Genomic DNA, 24,272 nt, shown 5'->3' with positions numbered 1-24,272 from the left:
TTATTGCTGATCAATTATTGACATCTTTCAGTTAAAAATTCAACGGTGAATTGTTGAAATCTGGTCATGTTTGACGTTGAAAATCCGGCGACGTTCCGGATCTGCGCCGATTTAGGACGCGATTGTGTGCTCAGACGTTCTGTTTCGCCCATTCGCTTTGGGTCGGATTTTATGTGATGGAGTTAAAATGAGGAATACTGGGAGTTCGAGATGGTACAAACTGAAATACGTTCTCGAACCTGTTATCATAAATTATGACTGTTGTCAAATCTAAGTTTAGGCTGGTAGAAGATAAGCCGAACGCCTTACTCATTATTTTTTTAGGTTAGATTAATTATTCAAAAGGAAACCGACTCAATTACATTATAAATCAATATTACCCATTTACTTCAATTGTATTCATTAAAGCTAATTATTATCGCCAAAGTAAACTTGTGAACTGTTTAGTCGTCGTTACTTAATCTGGATGAAAAGTAAAATCTCTTCAACTGGAAAGCTGACAGATAACTTTTTGAATACGAGTCAAAAGGTTTAATAGAGGGAGGAATAAACTCATATCCTCTTTGTATGAACTCTTTTGTATGACCGTCGGCTAAAACTTCCGCTCGGCCACCTGTTGTTTTATGTTGAATGAGTCACGTCAATGTGGACGCGCCTTCGTGAAATAACAGGGAATGTATCTATAACCGCTTTGTGCGACTGCACTCGCTTCGGTAATTAATTCATTGAGATTATTGTGAACCGTGTAGCAATCTTCTTCGTCCGAAGTTGTGAAAATTATAATTTCTTCTTGTCAAAATAAAGAGGCTGTGTGTTTTTTTTTTAAAGAAACATTTGGCCTGTTCTTGAGAAAATGCAGTGAAAATCGCCAATTTCGACTAGCAAAACGTCCTGTCCTTAAGTTACATCTAATATATAATTCAAAGATTATATTAATAGTAGGATAAAAAATAAGTAAATAAATAAAAAGCAAGGGGTTTCTTGTCCTTTAATATATATTGTACGCCCTTTTCTGTACTTACAATACACCGGTAAATTTATCTACGTAGTTTTTGAGTTAACATTCTAATCCTTTAGTTTTGAGAACAGTGAATGCGTTTTAATACATCTGTCTGGGACCCATAGGTAACATTTAATTAAATTGCAATCAAACCTTTTTGCAGTATTTCCAGATGTTCCCATAGGATGTCGCCCATGTAAGGAGGCGCTCTGGACAGGAAGGCTTCTTTCCCCATCGCGCAAATGTCCTTTCCTCTCATGCAAAACTGTTGCATCTTTACGCCTTCCAGCGAGAATTCGCGAATCGCCCACGCAAGCCAATGGGCGACCTGTGTCTCGTTCCACTGCCTCGGATCTACAACATTCAATACAATCTTTAACAACCATATCGTAAGCTGAAAAAAATTATTATGACGTGTGTGTGTGTGTGTGTGTGTGTGTGTGTGTGTGTGTGTGTGTGAGAGAGAGAGAGAGAGAGAGAGAGAGAGAAACAGTGTGCGAAGGAGAGATAGAGAGAGTGAGATAGAAAAGGAGAGAGAGGAAAGAGTGTGTGAAAGAAATAGAGAGAGAAAGGGAGAGAGAGGAGAGAAAGAGTGTGTAAAAGAAATATATAGAGAGAGAATGAGAGAGAAAGAGAGGGTGTGTGAGAGAGAGGAGAGAAAGAGTGTGTAAAAGAAATAGAAAGAGAGATAGAAAATAAGAGAGAGGAGAGAAAGAGGTTGAAAGAGAGAGAGAGAGAGAGAGAGAGAGAGAGAGAGAGAGAAAATGAGAGAGAGGAGAGAGGGTGCGAGTGAGGAAGAAGAAGTGGATTGAATTGAAACGCTTTATTTCGCAGATTTAGGTCATATTGACTTTTCTTACAATCAACGAGTTCGGTTTTACAAAAATAAAAAAATACACAATAAACAAACAAGATGATTATGGATCATAAATATTTTTAGCTTTCATCGGTTTTACTAAATTTAACATGTACTGTGTAATATAAAATATAACTGACCTAACTTAATTGAGTTATAAGCAATACAAGATTTCAACTTACAATAACTACAATTAAAAAAATTGTGAATAAAAAAGTGAAAAATATATAATGTATAATAACCATTTAACTAGTGAATTAATGGACGTATGTATGAAAAAAAAATTTAAATTAAAAACAAAAATAACACATGAGAAACTATGATTTTTGTAAATTTAATGTAAAATTTATGTGCAGATTTATAGGAACAGGGTATGATTATACATATTTTGAAATTAGTGTCTTTTTTAATTTATTTTTTGATAATTTTTCGTTTTTTATATTTTTTATTTATGATGGTATGTTATTCATGATCCTAATGCTTTTTAGTAAAAAGGGTTTGCTAAGTGAATTAAGTGCTAAGGGAATTAACAACTGATTTGAATGTCGAGTATTAATAATATCTACGTTATAAATACGTTTATAATTTTAATATAAATATTGTGTTTTATAATTAAATAGTTTGTAAATGAAGGTACCAATTTCTAAAGTTTGTACATCTTTCAATTTAAGGATGCCTAATGGTTATATTAGTCATAAATTTTATCATCATATTTTAAATTTAGCATGAATCTTAAACACATATTAATACACCTTTCAAGTTTTTTGCTAATTCATAATTCAAGTCACTCATAATTACAATGCTGTAAAGTACAAAAGGGAAATTAATGATAGATAAATCCCTTTTTTATTTGAACTGATTTATAATACAGCAACCTGTTGCATCTGTATACTAAAGTATATTTTTCTTAATAATGTAATTTACTTGCGTAATCCATGACAAGTTAGATTTCACTCATACACCTAGGCAAAGAGCACTTGTCTCATAAGGCAGTGTATCGTTTNTCTTTCAAAATCGATAAAAAGCGAAATTACTCTGAAATGGTTGAGAATCGGACCATGGACAATATGAACTTTTTTGTTCATTTTAGGGTGAAGAATCTGCTGGAGAAGTTTGTAGCACGAGTAGCAATTCACCCTGTATATACATTCATATCATCAAAACAGAGTCCATTTTTGCAGTGTTTTAGTGCATTCGATATTTAATTAATGTATAGTGCAAAGAGTATTGCTGATAGTGGTGACCCTTGTGGTATTCCTCTATTGATGGATTTCCCATCAGAATATTGACCATTGGATGTTTTTACTCGTTGTAGTCTACTATCAATGTAGGATTTGATCCAATTTACAATTTGGTTTGAAAATTTCATTGTCTCCTGTTTAATTATCAGTACATTACACTGTTAAAGGCATGACTGAAATCTAATAGAGCTAAAATGGTGATTTTTTATTATTTATACTTTTCTTACATCACAAAGTATGTTAACGAGTGCTGCCTGTGTGCTATGTTTGCTTCTATACCCAGATTGATATTATTCAGAACTCTTAGTTTTTGTAATAAGTCATTAATTCTTTTAATACAATTTTATCAAATATTTTCCCTAGAGTGTTTATTATGGTGGTTTGTGCTGTATACTGTCATGGTGAAGTATGTAGAATTTTGGCTTTTAGACTATTACGTATGTATAATATAACTCCACCTCCAATTTTAGCACATCTATCATTTCATAAGAGGCAGCAGTAGTAGAGAAAAAAGTGCTTGAAGGTAAATTTGGTGTTAGTAAGGTTTTCGTTAGTGCGATGATTCCATTATTTTATGTATTAAACGGCATCTTGAACTCATCCCAATGGGGAACCAGTCGCTTACATTAAGGTCTGCCACTTCCAAATGTTTTCCGCAATTTAAAGAGAATTAATCTACACTGTCAACATTCGTACGCTTATCTTTTAAAAAATCTGGGCATTGTTGATCTACCATCGAGTGTTCGATTTCAAGTATGATTCTTGAGTTTGTAGGTTTTTCATTAGGTTTAATGCAATTAATGCATTGGAAATCACTCTTTTCGGGTTCACAATTTGTAATGTCAAAATTCTGTTCTCGAATAATTTTTCTAATTTTTCATTAATCTCTGTAGGAATATTATAAATACTTAAACGTGGCATATACTTTTTATCGAAGGTGCGTTTTAAGGTGAAGGTAACAAGATTAATACAATATTTGGCCTGAATTCATGCCATCGTCGTTACATTTTGTCACACTTTCTACCGAGAGGTTAATTATGTAAATAAACGTCTTATATTAACCACCTGTAAGCTTTATTTTTAAGGAAACCCAATTTTCTAAACTTTTTCTAGCTCAATTATCGAGAACCCCCACCCAAAAACATTAAATGAAATATGTTCCAGGGGACGCCCAACATATTATTTTCCCATACAATTACATAATTAAGAACCTTTAGATAGGGCAAAGCAGATTAGCAAGAGATGGCAAAGAGTCAGCTGTGGAATGAGAAGGCCACCGTGCTGAAGGATCGTGAGAAAAAGCCGTTTCAGCTGTCCTTTCGGGGCCCCGTCCAACACGTTTGATCGACGTTAGATCAGGCTACGAGATAAATTAGAAAAAAAATAAATAAAACACCGTCCACTAATTTTCACACAGAAGTAATTAATTATTCAACAACGAAAGTGGTCAAGCAACAAATATAAAGTTTCGTTTTAGCACCTCGATGTATCCCTAAATATAAATTTTTAGTTGAATTTAAATTTATCGATTTTTTAACCCCTAAAATTTTTCCGATTTTTGAAAAGTCGTTATCGGAATATCTTATTGAAACGGCTATAATTCAGAAATGGCTAAAAAGATTTTATCGCCAAGCAGACCATTTGAAAGAAGAGAAACGTAGCTTTTTAAGTATGTACCATTAAAATATATACAATATTTTTATAAGAAAATACACCAAATAGCAAAATTATTTGCGAGTAATTAACCTCATTTTTTACATGGAAATAATAGTTCATTTTAATGTTTTTACAGTCATAAAATGTACTTGACAATTTCTTTAAAACGTAACGTAAACACCGAGGAAAATCAGACCACTAGCTTTTGAGAAAAATGATGTTAGAGCTTCCATTATGAATGTCAGTCACGCAGAAAGTCGTCGAAATTATCAGTCAATAAATCACTTTACATACACCGATTTACGCAAAAGTCAATATCAAGGGTTTTATAATTCTGGACTCACGACAATGAGATCAAATCCAAGTTTTGACCATTTTCTGACCTACTTTGCAGAATGTTTGTTAAAATATGGAAAAACGCAGCATTTTGTTGAGTTGTCTTTTTAAATCTACCAAATTAGAATACTCCGCGTCGTATTCGTAGAAATTTTTTTCTTTTATGTTAACCAACAATAAGAATTATAATTTTTACTATTACTTTAATTTACACAGTTAAATAAATAAATTCATTCAACCAGAATTTGGTCCCTTCTCTACATGGGCTTTGGGAACAGCTAATAAAGCAGAGCTGCTCCCCCCCCCCTTCTGCTCGCCAAAAAATAAGTACAAATATTACAAAAATGAAATGTTGAACATTTTAAAAGTTACCAAAAGAAAACGGACGAAATTTGACTGTTTACAAAAAGTAGGATGATAATTGTCAAAGTAGATTTCTGGAATGTGCACAAATGATGTCAAAACATTATTGCAACAACAATTCTCACTTCACTGCAGACTTCTGGCCGCCTATCGTACTTTCCTGGAAACTTGCAATCCACTCACATCGTTCTCCTAAGAAGAGCTAGGTCATTGACTGTCATTGCTACAATTCCTTTCCTTGGATTTACTTTTGGGTGTATCCATGTTAGAGTAGATGTTTTTCAGATGCCAGAACAGGTATTTAGTCCTATCACTTCTCTGAGTTTAACCCTCCTAACTGAACCAGTGAGTTTGCCTGTCTTGGTGAGGGTTGTTTTAGCGTAAGCTTACTGTGTCTAGCACCTCCAGGATTTAGCTACGTTTGCTTTTTGCTTTTTTTTTATCCATTTTGTGATCGAGAATTCTGTGTTTGTTTTCATTAGCCCAAGTTCAGAACCTTTCGTCACCAACAATTCCTTTGGGTCCTCGTCCCAAGATATCCTCAGGTTGTTGTGTTTCTCCAGGGTTGAGATTTTGACTGTATTCACTGATTAGTTTTGATGAGAATTTTTTACATGCAAATGCTTTAATAGCTCCTTGACTAATACGATCTTATAAGGCTTTTTTGACAGTGTAACCTCTTTTAAGATTTTCTAATGCACAAGCGTTGTATGTATTTCAGTTTGAAGAACCAAGTCTTGTTCCCTAAAAAGTTGAGTGATGCCGGACAAGAACAGAGAAAATAAAATGGGAACTTCGCCCTGTAACACCCCCTTTAAGTACCGGAATTCATTGGGAGGAATGCGACTCGCCATCTACGAACATAACATTACACACAAAACCGTAATGAACTGTCATAATTTTCGGCTAATTCCAAAACTATAAAATTTGTACCGTAGTTTAGTCAGGTAGAGACTATCAAATGCTTTCTTGAAATCAATAAAGAACGGCGGTAAGTTTTTTTAGATTTTTAGCCTCAGATAACAATTGACTATCACGACATCCTCTTCCCTTCCTGAAGCCCATTTGCACATCTGGTAACCAGCAGTTCTCCTCAGCCCATACATTTACATTTAGTCGTTCATAAATTATACTGGTGAAAATTTTTACAATTATATGGATCTCGATGGTCTCCTTAAATAAGTTTCAATTTAATGCATTACCAATGGTACGGTTTCAGAAGGTAAACTTTTATTAAAAAATGACTGAAGAAAGGTAAGACAATTGTTTCCCATAGATTTAAAGCATTCATTGGGTATTGAATCCATGTAAACAATCTCAAGACGAAATGGCGCCACGTCCTTTCTAAGGAGTAAGCAGTGAAGTTTATGTAGTGAAGTAAAGTGGGAGAATAACATTGATTATGCTCCCATGTTGTAAATAATTTATATATATATATATATATATATCCATATCCGCCAGTTACATTGTGATTAGAAATTGCAAAATGTAATAAAATATTGTCTTTTTTTACTTTTAAACTTTTTACTTTAAAAAAGTGATCAAATTTTTTTCTAATTACATATCTTCAACATTTTTGAAAAACAATTTCAAGTTTGAATTCAACTGTACATAGTCACATTTGAAAGTAATAATGGATAATGCCCGTTTTTTCGCCAATCCCACTGTGCAACGCCCGAAATCCCCAAAATATTTTTCTTCCTTTTGGCAGAATTCGCCCGACTCGAATTGTTAACCCGGCCGTTCTGTTAACAAGCGAAATGTTAATTTGATGCAGTTGTATTCACATGTAATATGTAATTTTTAAGAGGCTTCGGGTTAAAGCTGGTGGGTACATGAGGCGGAACAGGGTCTCGAGAGTGTTGCAATAGTTCGGCAGTTTGGTGGATAGCCTGTAATATGTAAAAAGGTAAGTAGGTATATGGTTTGCTTTCGCTCCTTATTGCATAATGTGTAATAATTGTGATCAAGGAGGGTGACGGACACGGTGAAGCACACCTACCTTGTATTACGTCACTTCCATTCTATTGTTTCTTTTTATTAAACACAAACTGGCATGAGCCGAAGTTTCACAACTGACCCTAGGGTCTGTCCTGTTTATAGCCGTGTTAATCGATTGCTGTTTTATTTGTGTGTTTTATTTGATCGTTCAGGGAGGAAAGGGGCAATGGTTCTTAAGAGTCGTCCAAGGTCCGTGGCCTGGTGGGAGGAAAAGAGAGAGGGCCCCGTTTCGGTTCACTTGCTGTTCGGGATGGCGGAGATAGATTCTGATCCGAATGTATTCATGGGAAGTGGGGATCCGTCGACGGGATTGGCCCCGTCTCTAAGAGAGGGGCACATGACGATTGCATGTTGATGCAGAAGATCGACGTCCCTCGCCTTCGGTCACTCCTCTGCAGGGCCTATCGTGCATGTTCATAGTTGCTTCTAACCCTCCTTCTGACAACCTGGAGCACAAGGGCCGATTACCATTTGGACGTCATCCTTTATTCTGGTGATAAACCAGTCAGTTTGAACTCCGCCTTTTTAGGCATTCTCCTTGTTCACGTCCCCTCTTGCCCAACCGATCCTTTTAACGTCCATTTGAAAAAGGACCTTCTACACACTGGTTAGGGATTCGGCAAAACGACGGTTGAGTTTCTTTTTTATCGGCGGAAATTGCGAGAAAAGACTAGAATATTTTTCCATCAGTCCATAAATTTTTATAACTTACTTTCTACATAATCACAGTCTGTTATCCACATTAACTTTTCTAAAGCGTTTGATAAAGGAAATCTATCCCTATTATTAAAAAAGTTCAAAACGAAAATGAATTGTATTAAAGTTCAAAATTATTTTATTTGAACCATGTACATAAATATTAGTATATATTACAAATGTTATCACAAAACGTTTTTTTCACACGGTCGCAAGACTAACACTAATGTCAGCGTTGCACCCGGAAGTCACATTCCATGAGAAACTAGCCAATTCTGGCACTTAGTGTGAGGGATTAACGGGCAAGGAAGACTCGAGACAATCGTCGATTATGAAGACGTGGAGAGGACTCGAAATCAAGGGTTAGGATCGAGAGGTTGGTGAGAAACTTCTGGAACGAATAAATTCTAAAAATGAATGTTTAGGTCATTGTGGATAATGACATAGTAGTGACATAGTAAGGAGCTTTGACGATTTGTGTGATGCCGTTTGATTGGCAGGGTTAGAGGGCGTAGCAAAACCCCACAGTTACACTCCTTATGTCCAAAGTGTCGGACTAAAGTCTTGGACAGGGTGAGCTTTTGATGATCAAGACAGATTTCACACCTAGCAGTGGTCGGTTAGAAAGGAGCATTTACTTATAAAATTGGAAATAATGTTCTATCTCACTGAAAGTCCTTCAGGATCTAGGTAAGCAAACAGTAGCTGAAGAATTGCAATTAATAAATTAAAATACTCGAATTCTTCAATAAACTACCATCAATGTCCATCGACGAATAAAGAACCAGCAAAGAAAAGAAACCAAGAATCCATCCAGGCGTTTTATTTGACTATAGTTTAACTTTAAAATACCATATACATTCAGTAGTAAATAAAGCTCCAAATCCGTTTAAAGTACATATGTAAATTAACTAAATAAAATCTCAAATCTGAGTAGTTACAAAATTATAATGAACTTTCTGTAAAAATTACAAGACAGATTTTACAGATGTAGAAATATAACGTGCAGTTAATGTACAGAATTACATATTTATTATCACCCATAATGATAAGTAACTAAATCAATCAAATAAATTAAAATAAAACAGATGTAGACATAATAATATTCCACTACCCTCCTGACTTTTAACGCGAAAATATGGGAAAAATGAAATGGAAGGTTTGTGGGCTGGATGTGGCTTTCTGAGGATTTTAACAGAAAAATGATGCTACCGGACTAACAATAGGTCATGCGATTAACACACATTACCTTTGGGCCAAAGCCCGCATAAGGCTACAGATTGTAAAGAAATGTTTCCCGATGTGTCCCACATAATTGAAGGTCATATCCTGGCTCCGTACAGAGAGCGAGTAGGCATGCCACCCATGTTTGATAATAGTAGTTGAGTTTTCACCTGTTTCAAATTTTAGAGTAAACGGCTGTTTTGTGTATAGTACTTTATAGATATCTCGTTTTGTGTTTGATCTATGTATGATTATCTCGTATTTATTGGTTTGAATGTCTAGTGAGAGTGTGGAATATCGAGTATACTTAATTTACTTTTATATGTGAACAGGAAAGGATATATTTAAGGGTGAGTAGAGTGTGAGTGCGCTTTGATTTAAGGGCTGATAAGACCTACATAATTGCAATGGATACGGAGAGTGAGAGGACAGATGTTGGAATATTGAGTACCCATCGACCATTAATTTGATCAGTTAATATGGTATGTGTAAAGGGTATATATCATACCGCACCACTCCGAGTAAATAGTACGTAAACAGGAAAGAATATGTGAGTGTCTAGGTATAAAATAGGTTGGGGGCTGTAATGACCTAGCTGTTGTAGACTCTGGAGCCTAACTTCTTGCGATAAGACGGACGTGATTGTATTTAGTAGAGTGAATGTATAGTGTGAGAAACTAAACATACAACAAACCTTTAAATATGGATGGTGTAATTTGCATGAGGTAAGAAACAATTAAAAATAGATGTAGACGCCAAAAATGTTCTACTTCTTCAAATCAAAATTCTTGAATATCACGTGCTAAATTTATGGGTGTATTGTTGGCGGGCGGCGAAAAATCTTCAAGTGATCTTTTAAATTACACACTAACGCACGGACCATAAACATATGTTATTATTGGTGATATTATATAAATATTTTATTGTTATTTATATTATTTATGTTATTTGCTCATTTTGTTCCCTTCAAATATGGTAAATGGATTATGCACGTCACAGTCAGTATGTCAAAAACTTCAGTTCATTGCAAATTTTCAAAATGCAAACCAAGTAAGTCTTAGTAAAACAAAAATTATCGCGCGATTCATTAAATTGTTGGTAAAAACCGTTTTGTCCAGGCATTTGACAAGGGTCGTGCGCAGGGCCGCACCCCTTGCAAAAAGTTTATCGTCAAATAGGAAAAAAAGCAGCAGATAGTGGTTAACCCTCTTTTATCAGTAGTTAGAGAAATTTGGACGTTCGACTATCACCAGAGGGCTTTTATCTGCTCGAGCTGCTGATTAGCGTTGGACAAAAGGGAAAAAGAACCAACGACTCCGATATGGGAAATTTATCTAGCATTAAGACGTATCTTGGTTAGTGGCAAGTGATAATGAATTCCAACAAATGTTATCAAATTATTATATTCATATTAACCATACTTCATTTATAAAACAAACAAAAACTCTTTACCGAATTTGAAATATTTAAAGTATAGTCTGCTTAAGACTATAAATGCAACAACGGTGTTAACTCGGTTTTAGACCACCTCTGAGAGCAGACAGACGTCTCGAACAAGAACATGCAATATGCAAGAATAATCTCGGTTCTCGGTTTGGTTCTGTTGTTATGATGTCAGACTGTGTGGAGAGGTTTGCTGTCGTGTTATTTAGGTCTTAGGTATATAGATATTAGAGGTATTCACCTTTTGAATTAGACTTGTTAAATCAGACAGCAGAAACAAAAAGTGTTGTTTAAAGTATAACAGTTTTTTAGATTTATGGTTGTAGATTAAGCTGTTGTTTTCAGTTGAGAAGGAAGACTATTTTTTTTTCAAACTGCCAAACATCAGTCAAAAGATTATGGATTGATTCAAAATGCATATTGTATTTGTACGAGAAGAGCTCGATGGAATGAGAAAAATGCTCGTTGAATGTTTAGAAGTTAGAAGTAAATCGCTATCCGACACAAAGACAAATATATGAACTGACCAGATATGAAGGAGAATAACTTGTACGCAAATTAATAAACGTCCTTACTGCATACGATAGGTGGATGGAACGTCTTCATACATACTCAGCTGATGAAGATCCCATGCCTCTACTATGAATAACGGTTAGTATAAGGATAGGTCAAACATTTAAAAAAATGTATTGGTCGAATTCGAGACCGCAGACTCTATGTTTTGGTGAGGGTTTATGAAAGTGCAAATCCTTGCAACTAGAAGAGGAAAAGCCGCAATCATGATCGGCGCCTACCAGCTACTAAGGAGCCGCTGGCAAGATTATAGAGGTTAGTTAACAACATGAAGCTGGCCAATGAGTTTTAAAAATAGAGGAACACAATAGATCTACTCAGATCGAGGTGCAGAAGGCCTTCTGGCCGCCTCCTTTATCAACATCCCTACTGGTCGAATTTAATCATAAAATTTAAAAATAAAAATACATAAAAAAAAATAATCAATGTTCAATTCGTACCGACCATGTTTGTACTTAAGTCCTAACGGCTAACCTCTAAATTTCACTACTATTTGATTCGATTTAACAAGTAACACAGATCCTCCCTTAGATCAAGCAATGTTGAGTAACCGATTCTAACATTGCTACGTCACCATATTTCTAGATCTAACAAGACTTAACAAATTTAATAGGATTAACACAAAAATCGTGAACACTGGGTGGACCTGCCAGGCGTAGAACATTGAAGATTTCAAACAAATCCAAGAATTCATAACAGATATATTTTTGTAATGTTATTATAATGCAATAATTTGCTTCTATTGTTGACGTTTTGACATCATCCATCCTGCAATCAAACGGCGTGCAATGTAATTGGAGTTAATTGCAAAGCAATCGTATAATGGCGGTAGGTTGACCCTTTCTCAGATAAAATAATCCAAAAATTAAAACTAAAACTGTTACATTGTAAAAGCGACGGTGTCGCATTGACAATGTAAGGCGAATCTTCTCATTTTAATTCAAGGAGCATGGCCGATTTTCAAGGGCAGTCACACTCTCAATCATCTGGTTCGGTTAATAAACACGATGGCTTGTTTTGTTTTTCTTTCTTCGGCCCGTTAATATAACTTCACTGTCATCCCGAAAATCATTCGTCGTCTTTCGACCTGTATCTCATAAAGTAGAAATTGTTTTCAGGGAGTTGACTAATTTGCCCTTCACGCCGGATCACTTCAATACCCTTTGTTCGCGTTGAAACTATGCATTCGCAGATGTCCTTCCGAGGTTTCCCACGCAGTCATCATTATTTACGAACACAATTTGTCGAGTATGTTAATCACGGTATTTGACAGGTAAATTGCCTTTTCGGCGATTTCAGCCCCTATCAACAGAACACTTCACAAATCACTTTTCTTCTTCTTTAAAATAATCGGGGTATAAAGAGGTCCTGATTTTCATTTAAATAAAATTGTTTCGATATGAATCTACAAAGCGAGGGGAATTTCCACTGAAGGACCTATCAATCCGAAAGTGAATGCTGATACAAATAGGCTGGAAATGTTTACTTTAGTTGGAAGGTCGTATCATAATATTTAAACAGATTCAGACCAATGATAAATGTATACAGTGTAAAGATCCAGCCTATAGTTTTTTTTATTGGGGCGTTTTTGGGTAAAATAAATGTACGTATACATTTTTATTTTTTGTCTTGTTTGTCATGAGCCATAAAGTTTTGATCTAACTCCACAATAACTGGATACGGATAGAAACAACTATTTCAAATTCCAGTATACTCATCAATTTACATTTTTAAAGGTATTTTGACGTTTCATTCAACGTTTAAACCGTTTTGAACATAGAGTATCAGTTCTTACGTTATTCACATAATTTCGGCCTACTTTTCCCACTGCAGAATCATATCGACTTTCTCTTGTAATGTTCGAGACATTTTTAAGCCTTGCTCGGAAAAATCAAAGAACGTAAAAACTAAATTTTGATATGATTACTTTTAAGTTAAGTGAACTATGCATTAAAATATTTCAACCATTTTTTGAATGGGTATAAAAAGAAACTTCAAGTTTTCCGTGGTTGATCTTTTTTTGAGGGGAAACCCTCAAATGTCACTAAATCAATTTTTATTGGCGTTTTACTTGTCAAATATTAAGTTGATTAAGGCTGTAATTTTTGACCGAAATTTGCACCTGGCCCCAAATCTTATAAGTCTCAACAGTTTACAAAGGAGAAGAAGAATTCAGGAAGAAATCGGATACAATGATATAGAATACAGATGAAGGATCCGGATCAGGAGTTTTCTGTAAAGCCCGAAACATGAGCAATCGAACTCACTAGGGAAGTACACCTCGGTCTTTCAAGATGAAATACATGGCTCAACGCTTGCTGTTCCCTAGAAAATCTTAAATCTTGTTACACTGACAAAAAAAAATCCTTATAAAATCGGATAGCAAAGGGGCTATTAAAGCATTAGCACGTAAAAAATTCTCAAAAAAAGAAGACTGCAGTGCTCGGGGAACAAAAACCCCACTTCCTTGTATCCATCACCGTTTTCATCATCATCATGAATCAGGCTAAATCCTTTCAAAAACTGTTCAGTGATGAGTATCCTTACAATTTGAAATAGTTAAAATTCCTGTCCGTATCCCATTAACTTGGTGATCAAAACTTCTTAACTCTTGAGAAACTAGACAAAAAATCAAGAGTTTACGTGCTTCGGGGTTTTTCACAAAATCGCCCCAACAAAAAATATACAGGGGACAGAAACTAAACTCGATAAAATAAGCCTCCTAAATGTAAAAAATTACCCACAGAATATAACTTCAAATACTTTGAAAATGTTCTATTTCAATTTTATTACATTTTCCAAAAGAGAAAGTTAAATTATTGATTACTATTGATGATTCATTAATACTGATAATTCATTCTGTTAAGAGATACACATCAGTCTTTAGTTGCGATTATTTTAATAATAATTTAAACTATTTGATATATTTCTTATATTGTGAAATGTCCTCCTGTGGTCTGCGGGGTGATAGAACTATAGCTCCATAGTTACCTACCGTCGCTGATATTTGTCAATCAGACGCGTTTCGCCATCTTCAGTATTTGGGCATCACCGAAACTATGAAGAGGGTAAAACGCGTCTGACTGACAAAAATCAGCGAGGATAGGCAAACCAAGATGATAGGTAACTATAAACCTATATATTTTTTATAATTTGAAATATGCAATACTATTATTTATCCTCTTACCTTTCAAAATGTTCAGTTTTATCTGTTCTTTCTCCCAAGAGGCAAAAGAGGCTTTTAAGGCTTCAGTCATTTTCTTGTTGGTCCCAGGGGTGAGTGGAGGTACTTGTGTCGGCATTTCTGAAAAAAAAAAAGCAAAACATTATTTATTGACAGGAAATTAACAGGTATTAAATAAATATGTATAATTAATTAATCACTTTCTGATGATACGTTATTATCACGTCATACTTTTTTTTTTTAATCGGCGTACACTCGGGCTAATAATCAAGACGTGGATTTTATACTTTGGAATTTTTTTTACTGGTTTATTCCAGGCTTAAGGAGAAATGGTAAAGCTGGTGGACGGTTAAGCGGTGCTGACAACCTAATCCGTTTGGTATCCACTGGTAGCCATGGAGATTAAGTGATTTGATTGCTTCTTCCTCTTCGGCCTTTGCCCTTCATTACACCTAAACTGTAGTGTCCGAAGTTCATAGATTTGTCGTAACTATGTCCCAAGTTGATTTTTTTTTTTCAAGCAAAAATTTAGTATTAGAATTTTTTTTTGGGTTGGTGGTTTACGTATTGGATTCTATTTTCGGCTTTTACATTTTAAGGGTTTTCGGATCTTGAAATTGCGTCCAAGTGGGATTTGCTAAATATGGATAGCACAGATAGATGTTAGGGTCTTTGTTATTATGACCCGTGGGTCATTAAAGGATGACCTTCAATCTCCCTGGAGTCTCATTGTATGTCCAACTCGTTCTCAGCATAAAAAATTTCGGGGTTTTTTCTCTCTTGCTTTGTTTTCTTAGTATCGTAGAAGGCGAGATAATTTTATCCTGGCTCGCTTTCTACCTATTGCCACCTAATGAAGAGATAGGACAAAGGGTAAGATACTGAAGTCCCAATCGCAAATGATCACCGTTTTCACTCAGGATTATCGCACTAATCTTCAAATCTGTCGACTCTTTCTACCCATTACTGTTTCCGACATCCTTAACCCTCGAATCCGCAACTAAATGCGTGTGGATGTTATTCTTTCATCCCCGTGTGCCTCCCTGTGTTTTTTGGTCAGAGCCTCAGACGGTGGAAGTACAATGGATTCAATGTGGATCTCGTATTCAATGGATTCTAGTGTATTCGCAGATCATTCGACAAAAACATATAAATATTCCTTTTGATAAGGCTTTGATTACAAAAAAAATTAAGTCTCGGAGCCGCACTCATTATACAGGGTGAATTGCTACTCGTGCTACAAACTTCTCCAGTAGATTCTTCACCCTAAAATGAACAAAAAAGTTCATATTGTCCATGGTCCGATTCTCAACCATTTCAGAGTAATTTCGCTTTTTATCGATTTTGAAAGATATCACGTCCTGGCGTCGGAAAATCGTGATATCTTTTAATCTAAACATTTCTCTGAAAATCTAATAGCACCGTTGAAATTCCCGTTAATTTTTCAATAAGAAGATGACGGTGGCAAAATGTTTGGGCTAATTTTTTGTGTTTTATTTCAGCCAGAACTACAAAAAGAGTGGAAAATTGTGTAAATCGGAAAGTGTATAAAGTAATCCAGAGTTTCTAATTTTAGTCTCAGAAGGCAGCAAATTTGAGGAAAACTACCTGATTTAATAACGCTTCCAACGCACTCGTCATTTTCTTATTTAGTGGTTGTGAGACCAAGATGTTGATGACAAAAAGAGAAAAAATGGTGGTTCAAGGATTGCTAATGTTTGAGAGTGACTTGCTACTCGTGCTACAAACTTCACCAGTAGATTCTTGACCCTAAAATGAACAAAAAAGTTCATATTGACCATGGTCCGATTCTCAACCATTTCAGAGTAATTTCGCTTTTTATCGATTTTGAAAGATATCACGTCCTGGCGTCGGAAAATCGTGATATCTTTTAATCTAAACATTTCTCTTAAAATCTATAAGCACCGTTGAAATCCCCGTTAATTTTTCAATAAGAAGATGAAGGTGGCAAAACGTTTGGGTCTTTCTTCCTTGACCTTCTAGCTGTTTGTAAACTTCTTAAGCATTACATACTAAATGGGCATTAAATTAAATTAAAAAATTTCAATGGAATTATGATTTTGATTCTCTCTAAAAATTAACGGGGATTTCAACGGTGCTTATAGATTTTAAGAGAAATGTTTAGATTAAAAGATATCACGATTTTCCGACGCCAGGACGTGATATCTTTCAAAATCGATAAAAAGCGAAATTACTCTGAAATGGTTGAGAATCGGACCATGGACAATATGAACTTTTTTGTTCATTTTAGGGTGAAGAATCTACTGGAGAAGTTTGTAGCACGAGTAGCAATTCACCCTGTATACGATGTTCAGTTATAGTATTTATCCTAAAATACAAATTCACAAGTATTTGGAATTTGTGAAAGTAATTTTACTCTGAGGAAGACGCAATTGTGATTTTTTAATGTGAAACAAACCTAATTGCTGTGTGCCGGAAGCGAGTGATATACGGTGACAGAAGCTTTTCTTGAACTAGTCAGAATAGTCTGAACTAGACGACAAAAAGTAAGTTCCGCTTGTTTTCCGGGCTGCGACTTGATAAATCTCTCAGCTTTTATTTTTATTTTTGCGAAGAGGAAAAATACTTTTTTATTAATTTCTTAGCCTGTAGTATATGACAAAAGTGCATCGAGATCGTAGGCAGTGATCGAAGTACCAGGGCTGACGAATTTTTCCTTATATGCAAATTGCCTAGGACAATAAGCCATAACGGAAAAAAATCGATGTATGAACTCACTCATAAGTCAACAGGTTTTGTTTTTAAACTAGCAACTTCAAATTTCTATGTTTTTCACTTCATGTCACAACGAATCACAGGAACAGACATGTCGGAGGAGCGCAACCATAAAACATTGTTCAGGATAGTCTTCCCCTCATCCTGCTTACAGCCACTAAAGATTGCCAAAAAAAAAAGCGTCTGACGGATCGAAACAGCAAAATAGGTGGACTAGGAATATCGGAGATAATCAAACAACAAATTCGCCGCCTAATGTGGCTGTTTTGGGCTGTGAGGCGCATTTTGGCTTCACGCCATCTTCAGTGGTGGGTCTATGTTCCTTTTTAGTCAGGTCTTTTTTTAAATGCGTAAAAAGTGGAAAAAGTGTTATTTTTGGTTTTCTGTATATGTCGAAACAGAATTGTCAGTTTTTGTCAGTTGTTGATCTTAATGCACCACTACTAACGATGGAGAAAAGGTAAAAGGTATCTAAAAGACATAACAGCGAGTATAATCAAAAACCGATCGAAGTACAAATTCGCAACATATTGTCGCTGTTTTGGGCTGTCAGACTCGTTTCACGCCATCTTCAGTGGTGGTTCTGTCATGAGCAACAGCAATATTGTACAATATACTTGTACTCCCGAGTAAACGCGAACACACAAGCCCACTGAAGCTGGCGTGAAGCAGAAACTCGTCTGACAGCCCAAAACAGTGACAATAAGCTGCGAATTTATAGTTTGATCGTCTCCGATCAACCTGGTTCACTTATGTTTTTTTTTGTGTTCATCATCCGCTTTTCGGCATCTCGACATATTAAGTGGAGGGTTTGCCATAATTAACAATGACCAAAAACTGACAACCAATTCCATTTCGACGTACACAGTAAACCAAAAGGCACGATCCTTCCACTTTTGAACGTACATATGGTATTGTATGGTGGAAGGGATGCTGGGAAGCGGGGCTTGTATTCCCCAGGCACTGCAGCCTTCTAGCTTATTGTACCTTCCCAGTTCCCTAGTTTAGTCAATAGACTCAATCCTTCTTCTCAGAAGTATCAGGTCATTGACTGTTATTGCTGCAATTTGGTTCCCTGAGTCTTTTTCGTACGTTAGGTTAAACCTCCATTGAGCTGTTGCTTCGCATTCGAAGATGATATGAGTGGCTGTTTCCTCCTCCTCATTACATAATCTGCAAATGGGATCATTATTGTATATACCCATGTTGTGTAGATGTTTCCTCAGATACCAGTGACCGGTTAGTAGTCCCACCACTCCTCTGAGTTTTGCCCTCTCCAATTGTAGCAGTGTTTTTGCCAATTTTGGTGAGGGTTGTTTCAGCATAAGTTTACTATGTCTAGCACCGCTAGAGTTTATCCACTTCTCTCTTTGTTTTGTTTGGATCCATTCTGCGATGGAGGATTCTATGTTTGTTTTTGTTATCCCAAGGATAGGTTCGGGGCCTATGTATGGTCTTGCAGATCCTCCTCTGGCCAGTTTGTCTGCTTCTTCGTTACCCAGAATTCCCCTGTGCCCTGGCACCCAAGATATCATCAGGTTGTTGTGTTTTCCCAGGTTTTGGAGATTTTGGATACATTCACTGACTAGTTTTGATGTAATTCTTTTACATGCCAATGCTTTAATAGCTGCTTGGCTGTCTGATCTTATGAGGATCTTTTTGTCAGTGTAACCTCTTTTAAGATTTTCCAGGACACAAGCGTTGATGGCATGTATTTCTGCTTGAAAGGCCGAAGTATACTTCCCTAATGAGTTTGATTGCTCATATTTTGGGCTTGTACAGAAACGTACAAAAAGAAACACTGGTTCGTAACTGAAGATGGCGTGAAGCAGAAACCCGTTCGACATCTCAAAACAGCGACAATGGCCTTCGAATTTGAGGTTTGATCGTCTCGATCAAAATAGACTGCCTACACTCGCTGTTTTAGCCCGTCAAACGCATCATCAACAACAGACAAAAACTGACAACAACGTCCGTTTGAGTAGGCCTTTAAGTAATAAAGAATAGGCATATTAGGGTGATAGGTACGGGCCTCTGTCAACCACCTCGATCTTCGTGGATAAACTCGGTCCGCCAATTTTTGTTGTCAACCAATGTCAATTTGGTCTGCCGATCTTCGCTGTTAAGGTCACGTCTAATGAGGATAGCCAGGCCAAATCGATCGGAAAAGACAAAACTACAGATTCGTCAACAAGAGGGAAACTCACAATGAAGTACCGGACAAAATTGTACTTAACGGTTGAAAATATTTTCAGTCTTTCATAGCAAAGTCGAGTCTATTATGAAATAAAAAAAGAAACATTTTGAAAAATAAAGCCTTACAATGTAATGACAGGAAATAATTAAAAACGAGCAGTACACAGAGGCAGAGGACACATAATTTTATGCGTTTCAAAGATCATACGATAGGTTAGCCTGGATTAAGTTACATAAACAGCATTAATTAAAAAGTAAAAAATAAATATGTCTGTGCGAGTCCGTGTTACGTAATGGCAAATGATATTATCAAATTATTATTATTATTTATCTCAGCGAGATCAGCATTTGAAAGGCTGCACTTGGCAATTAGCATTTGTTAATTTTATCATTTTCTTAAAAGGCTGAATGAATAGAGAGAAAAACCAGGAGCTGGGCCCGTTCCCGGACAAAAAGGATCTGTTTTGTATGCAAAGACTGCTTCATCCGCTTCTACTATTGGGCCATTCACTGGCGAGAAACAAAAAAGCGTCAACGCTCTTCCCCGCCCTGGCAGACAATTTTACTATTACTCGTGTGACTTTTTCCCATTCTGTACCTTCGCTCTTTTTTCTTTTTCTTCTGACTTCGACCTCTGATTTATATGCTAGTCGGGTATGGTTATCAATCTCTACGTCGTCTGCCATTTGTTGTAAAAATCCGCGTTTCGTTCTGGTCTGTTTGTCGTGGGCTATGTCTGATGCATTTTCTTCTATTGACTATTGACAATTACCTCGACTGCGTTTCCCGTCCATTTCGCCGCTCTTAAGCGTAAATATCTCTGAGAGCAAAATAAAGGAGTTTTCTTTCTTTCTTTTTTTAAATATAAAACATCCTTATTACAAATTTTTTTCCTCACCACAGCCTGCAAGAATGATAACAAATTGCCCATATATCTCAAAGCAAAATCTCTGTCTGTTCTCAAAAATCTTCTATTTAAGGTTCTATTTAAATGCTATTTAAAAATCCTCTGAATATTTTTTTACCTTTTAAATTTTTTACTCTGTTCTCTAATATAGGAGATGGTTAAAGTTTCTTTTCTTTCCCTTTATAGAGTTCGTTTTATTTTTCTTAAATTTCTAGTACAGAAGAGTTGCTTTTCTTTATTTATTTTTATATATTTTTGTATATTTTATAGTAGTATATTATATTTATTAGTTGTAGTAAATTCAAAACGCTAGGTAGCTAAATAGCTTTTTTCCGTCAAATTAACCCTTCTTAACTACAAATTAACGTGCTATAATTTGACATATCCTTTTCAACTTCAAATTTATCTATTTGAATTAATTTGAAATTAACAAATGTTAAATTATAAGTTAATTTGTAATTCATTTAAGGCATTAAAAACTTAGGAGATGGCGTGAAATAAAAGCACGTAAAGTGCATATTTACGAATTTATTTTAAAATTTAAAATAATTTGGCTTTTAGAATAAGATATGAAATTGAATTACAATTAAAATTAAAAATGACATCAAATGAAATATAAAAATAAATTATTTTTCTATTAATTCGAGATTTTTTAAAATGTAAAATAATTATTTTATATTGTAAAACTCTCCAGCTAATTAATTTTCATGTGGTATTTTAGATATTAACTCATTTAATATATTTTTTTGAATTCTCAAATTAACAAATAATCCTTTATTTTCATATTTAATTTCAAATAATTTTTAAATTTTAATTGTAATTCACTTTTATACGGCCATCTAAGAGCCCATTTATTTTATTTTATATTTAATTCTCAAATATAGAAGAATTTTACTTTATATATTTAAATTTCCTACCATCTCCTAAGCCTTTTGAAATGCGTGATTCGATTTAATTGCTAATAATAAACTAAAAATTGTAAAAAATACAAGCAATTATTATGTAATGTGCAATTTCAATTTATTACTGATATTAAATAATATAGCTTTTCCCATCAAATTATCCCTTTCTAATTTCCAATTAATCTTTTTTTCATTTCAAATTAAACTTTTAAAATTACAAAATAATCTTGTTTACTTTCAAATTAACCCTTTTCACCTAGAAATTAAGTTGTTATAATTTCAAATTAATCCTTTTTAACTACAAATTAACCTGTTATAATATCAAATTAACACTTTTTAACTAAAAATTAACCAGTTATAATTTTACATAAATCTTTTTCAACTTCAAATTTACCTTTTTTTCATTTCAAATTAACATGTTTTAATTTCAAATTAAGACTTTTTAATTTCAAATTAACCTTTTTTTTAACTGCAAATTAACCTATTATAATTTCAATTAACCCTTTTTAACTACTAAATTAATATAATAATTTATAAATTATTATTATTATAATTAACATTATAATTTTAAATTAATCTTTTTAACTTTGTTGTATTGTAAAAATTATGTCATTGCTCTTAAGGGAGAATTTCTTCCAGTGCATAATAAACTAGTTCTCTTTCTTTCTTTCCTGTATTTTAAGTCCATGCATTAAGTACAATTTGAACAAGCTCAAATTAATAATTTATACTTTCTCACGAGGGGTGAGCCCTTTATATTGGGGGTCTTATATTGCGTGTTAACATTTATTGCCTCCATCCCAATTGCACGAAAACTCGATTATTTATGTAACGGGATCTAAATCCTTCCTATCGATTCTTTTCAGTCGGTGACGATTAAACAGCTGACAAATGTCCGTCAACCCGCAAGACCAGCATAATTGATTATTTGTTGAGAAATGTGGTCACGGGGTTTTTCACAGTCAGGAATATAATTTTTAAACGTTTCATGGACAAAGAAAATGTTTGAATTTCAATTTTGAAAGCGTATTTTTACTCAACATTCTAAGTAATTACTGAACAGGGAGTAAATTCTTTCGATAGATTATTCTCGTTAACAATCTCATTGGCCTATTAAGTGCAAAACTGATGCTCGCTCATTACGTGGAATTATGCACGGTTATAAATCATAAAGAGCGAAGTGTGGGAAGTCGAACTCCAAGGGGCAAAGACGCCTGCATGTCGCAATTTATGCGACCGGTTTTCAGGACGAAAACTCGATTCCGCATATAGAGAGTGGAATAGGAAACGATCAGGGTAACGACTAGTGACACAGTGCTGGATTGTAATTCCGCTGTGGTTGAAATGTATTATTCATGGGGGATGGCAAAGGACGTCCAATTTCCGCTGTCCTGTCGGGTGCCAGACTGGGACAATAGTACGGGGTTCTATTGAGTCTGAGAGGAAGAAGGATAACCTGCGACGACGTGTTTACACGAGGTCTCGAGAACCCCCGGGCCGTCAGCAGGTTGACCGGCTCCTCTGCCCCGTTTCGTTCGAACAGTCGAAGAAATTCGTTGCGAAGTTGTAAGAGAGAGAAAGAAAGAGAAACACGAGCAAATGAGGTTTTGTATTGGGCAAGGAAATAACTGAGTTAGGTGGCAGTAAGGCGGCATGTGTTTGGAGCAGGTGGTTGGGCCAGGTGGGTCAGGCACATGCTACCTGCCTACTAGTTATGTCCGTTACATCGGAGCCGACTAGTTTTCTTAAATTTTCTCTTCCTAATGTACGCTTGTCTTTTGCCAAATGAGGTTCAAAAATAATAAAGCAATCCTTCCTTTTTTTTACGACTCGACCACTGATAAGTCTATATTACAATAAACTGTATGTAATAATTGGACTGATTACAAACGGAATTGGTCGGTTTAAAAACAGGTCGGACAAGAAAACCGTCTTCACAAAAGCAAGATGCGCAGCACTCAACCGGTTTCAATCCTACAGCCATTGCTATAAAACTTCGTCCTCTACAATCTCATCACGTGGTCACGTCGACAACTAAATAAATTTTTAAACTAATTCGAAATTCACACAAATTGCTCGAATTCTGGGACTAAATTTATGCCAATTTTGATCGAAATATTACCCAATTTTGTCATGACGGTAATACAGTGATTATATAGACGTAGAAAAGGCCCTAAACTTTCTGCAGCAACACTTTTTGTATAAGTGCGAAAATTATTTACAGTTAAATGTATTTATTAATAAGGAAAGGCACTTATACCACCAAGACTTCTAAATTGCAAAAAAAAAATTTTTTTTTAAATAAAACCGTTTATTAATGGACACAAATGGTTGTGCTCTGTCTTTAATTTTTACTTTTTTAAATTGTAGTGCTAGCAAACTACATCGGTCATCGCCAGCCCTCTCTTTCTTATTTTGCATTTCTTTTCTTACCTTTCTCGCGTTTTAAACCTACTAATTTCTTTTACTGATTCTCCTGCCAAGTTATGATGTTTTATGTTAACCAACTCTCTCTTTTCTTTACCTTAATGCTAGGCTCTTTGTACCTCAGGGCCTCGTCAATTGTGAAAACAGTAACACAAATAACAAATACAAGTACATAGAAACACAGAAACAAGATGACAGTCTGGTTAGCATCCACCCTATCCAAGAGTAATCGATATTCCACTGGGCAAATAAGGATATGCTCACCTATTCACGCTTAAAAATTACATTCACACACCAGACTACATTCATACCCCCAGAATACTCGAAATTCCTTGCATTAATTGAGAATAAGCCCCTTCATTCACGCTAATAAATTACATTCACACAATATCTTGTAAAATTCCATTTTTTTATTGAATTACATTGGCCTTATAAGTTAAAGGTTTTAAATTTTTACCTTTCTTTAAATCTGAAATCACGTAAATTTCTGGGCCCCATTAAAATGGCAAC

The 24,272-nt window shown here is 35.2% G+C and overlaps 1 protein-coding gene and 1 long non-coding RNA gene across 3 annotated transcripts in view; one reads left to right on the top strand and one right to left on the bottom strand.

Annotated features, from left to right (window-relative positions):
- LOC106668935 (protein C-ets-1) overlaps positions 1-24,272 on the bottom strand; it is a 231,794-nt gene that overhangs the window by 39,974 nt on the left and 167,548 nt on the right. For both annotated transcript variants that reach the window (XM_014398137.2, XM_014398138.2), the window contains 2 exons: positions 14,577-14,693; positions 1,154-1,354 (listed from right to left, as the gene is read on the bottom strand). In XM_014398137.2, coding sequence (XP_014253623.1) covers positions 1,154-1,354; positions 14,577-14,693 — 318 coding nt within the window. The remainder of the gene's footprint in view (positions 1-1,153; positions 1,355-14,576; positions 14,694-24,272) is intronic.
- The window catches only part of LOC112126416, a 114,339-nt gene that overhangs the window by 4,456 nt on the left and 85,611 nt on the right, over positions 1-24,272 (top strand). The gene's annotated exons all lie outside the window — the stretch shown is intronic.

This window comes from Cimex lectularius, unplaced genomic scaffold (genome assembly GCF_000648675.2).
Source record: "Cimex lectularius strain Harlan isolate CLEC.00 unplaced genomic scaffold, Clec_2.1 scaffold29, whole genome shotgun sequence".
In the NCBI taxonomy this organism is placed as follows: Eukaryota; Metazoa; Arthropoda; class Insecta; order Hemiptera; family Cimicidae; genus Cimex; species Cimex lectularius.
Note: the sequence above shows the minus strand (reverse complement) of the source record. Positions and strands in the feature narration are given on the sequence as shown.